The 2,500-nt window shown below is 35.6% G+C and overlaps 1 protein-coding gene across 2 annotated transcripts in view; it reads left to right on the top strand.

Moving 5' to 3' along the window:
• Positions 1–309: 309 nt before the first annotated feature.
• Positions 310–2,500, top strand: part of amx (TM2 domain-containing protein 3 almondex) — a 21,204-nt gene continuing 19,013 nt past the window's right edge. The window contains exon 1 of one of the 2 annotated variants that reach the window (XM_043026515.2): positions 310–507. In XM_043026515.2, the coding sequence (XP_042882449.2) occupies positions 438–507 (70 nt within the window). In that variant the 5' untranslated portion in view covers positions 310–437. The remainder of the gene's footprint in view (positions 508–2,500) is intronic. The other variant, XM_086539124.1, reaches the window with a different exon arrangement.

The following is a 2,500-nucleotide window of genomic DNA, read 5'->3' as shown; positions in this document are numbered from 1 at the left end:
GTTTGATTTAGTCAGCAGAAAATTTTAGTGTACATTTTTCGTCTAAATAAATGCATTAGCTCTTACAGCCATTAAATATCCCAAAGATGCACTAGCTACCAAAGGTCGCTCCAAGGCACTGGGTCATACTTGATACTCTTTATGTACATTATTTTCTCGAGATGCTTGAAAGTATAAATATTATCTAAGATCTATAGCTGATATTCATAAAAAGAGATATTTGTGATCTTATCTTTCTAAATGTAATCAATTCAGCCTTAAACGAAAATGAAGGAGTATAAAATCACTTCATCAAGGACACAACCCGGATTTAACAATCGACGCAGACAAGACAATAACAGAAAGTTATATGTCTATTGCACGTAATCTGAACTGACTCATCTGAAGATGAAACTAATTGTTAATGGTTGAAAGTTGACAACTCATGGTATCAAACAATGAGGGAATGCAGGAAACTGTTATATTTGAACATGTTTCTTGTAGTCGTGAGCCTTGTGCCGCTCACAGGTAAGTGGAGCCACTTAGGTTACCAAACTGTGTTTATGGATGGCCGGGAGTAAATTTTCCGATTATGACAACGATTGACAATAATCATGCATTAAGATGTAGGTGGGTGTGGTTATAACTAATCCAATGCTGCAATCGGTGCAGACTTTATTAACCGAGGAGAGCAACCCTCCCTCTATCCTACCAGCAGGGGTAAATTTGGATGAAGACGCAAACAACCTTCACGACGCGATATTTATCGGGGAGATTTCGTTGTGTTTTGCACAGTTATGATATTCATTTCTTCTGGAAACCATTCGTTTCTGAATTTCAACCCCCCCTTCCCTCACGCGCCTGTGTTGACATGGTACTGGCTGGAGATTTAAAGAAGTTTTTCAGTATTAAAGCCAGACCCATAGACCAAACCTAACCTTGCATAGTTTTTAGGTTAACCCTAGCCAAGAGGGGGCTTTCCCATCCTGGACCCGCTCCCCCCCTTTTTCAAGCCACTTTGTGGCAGATATGTATCTGCCACGAACACAGTTTTCATCTTATTTGTATGCAACAAAGCTAACCAGTGGACTTGACTAAACCTAACCTAGTTTCTTTTTTGCCCTAGCCAAGAAGGGGCATTACCCCCCTTGGATCCCCCCCTTTTCAAGCGACTGTGTGGCAGGTACATTTTTTATCTAAATATGCGCAATACTTACCTTAATTGGAGGCGTGTTAGGGGCCGGATCATGGGTCGTCTCATAAGAGTTTTAAGTGTTGAATTGTCATCTTTATGAAATAACTTAATAAAGCCCCACAGTGTGTATCTGCAACCTGTGCACTCGGTATCCATCTCAGTACTGATTTTGAAATTTGAATGAGGACCCATACTCACCATTCAAATGTCTGTGATTGGTCGATAAATTTGTTGGTTAGATCAATTGTTTGCTTATTGGTGCTATTATTGTCATGTGACGCCATTGCCTATCAGCGTTTTTTTGTATTTCCACATGCGAGGTGGGGGCATGCAGATATTTTTCAGTTTTCAGTTCACCAGTGCAGTAGAAACATCTCCCTCTACTCATTTTTAAATTAATTTCAAAATAATTATACCTCACTTATTTTACGTTTCTGGAAGAAAAGAGTTTTATGTTTCGTCATAATTAAAACTACGTCATGCCAAAAGGCTAGTTTTTTGCTATGTTTGGTTGCATCTTTATCCAATTATACCCGAGCAGGAACAAATGGGAAATCATGTATTTTCTTTCTTTCTTTAGGAGGGTTGTGGTAAAAATTATATGTGATGTACATTTCTGGCTACTGTCATTTGAAAATTTAATAATGAAAACCAATCTCATTATAGTCTCCTCACATGACAAAATTTTCAAAGCCTTGAACAATAATAAATGGGAAACTATCCCTTCTTATAATTAGCTTGTAAATTTTTCATTGTTTATTTATGTCAGTAGATAAATGAATGTCCAGGAGTTTTGTATTGATACATGGTACTGCTGCATTACTAAATACCATAATAAAGGTACTAATGGAATCCTGTCACCTATACTCATATGGGTCAAAGATGCTGATCTACTTCATGCCCACCTCTTCTATCACAGGCCAGATTGTAGAGTATAGGGAGGGAATCACAGATTTTGTTTACCCTATACTCATATAGGGTAAATAAAATCTATTTTTATTAACCCTATACTCATATAGGGTAAATAAAATCTATTTTTATTAACCCTATACTCATATAGGGTAAATAAAATCTATTTTTATTAATCCTATACTCATATAGGGTAAATAAAATCTATTTTTATTAACCCTATACTCATATAGAGTAAATAAAATCTATTTTTATTAACCCTATACTCATATAGGGTAAATAAAATCTATTTTTATTAATCCTATACTCATATAGGGTAAATAAAATCTATTTTTATTAACCCTATACTCATATAGAGTAAATAAAATCTATTTTTATTAACCCTATACTCATATAGGGTAAATAAAATCTGTGATG

This window comes from Penaeus japonicus, unplaced genomic scaffold, assembly GCF_977035675.1.
Source record: "Penaeus japonicus unplaced genomic scaffold, GWHDUDI00000001_assembly GWHDUDI00000008, whole genome shotgun sequence".
NCBI lineage: Eukaryota > Metazoa > Arthropoda > Malacostraca > Decapoda > Penaeidae > Penaeus > Penaeus japonicus.
This window is presented reverse-complemented; position numbering and strand designations above follow the sequence as displayed.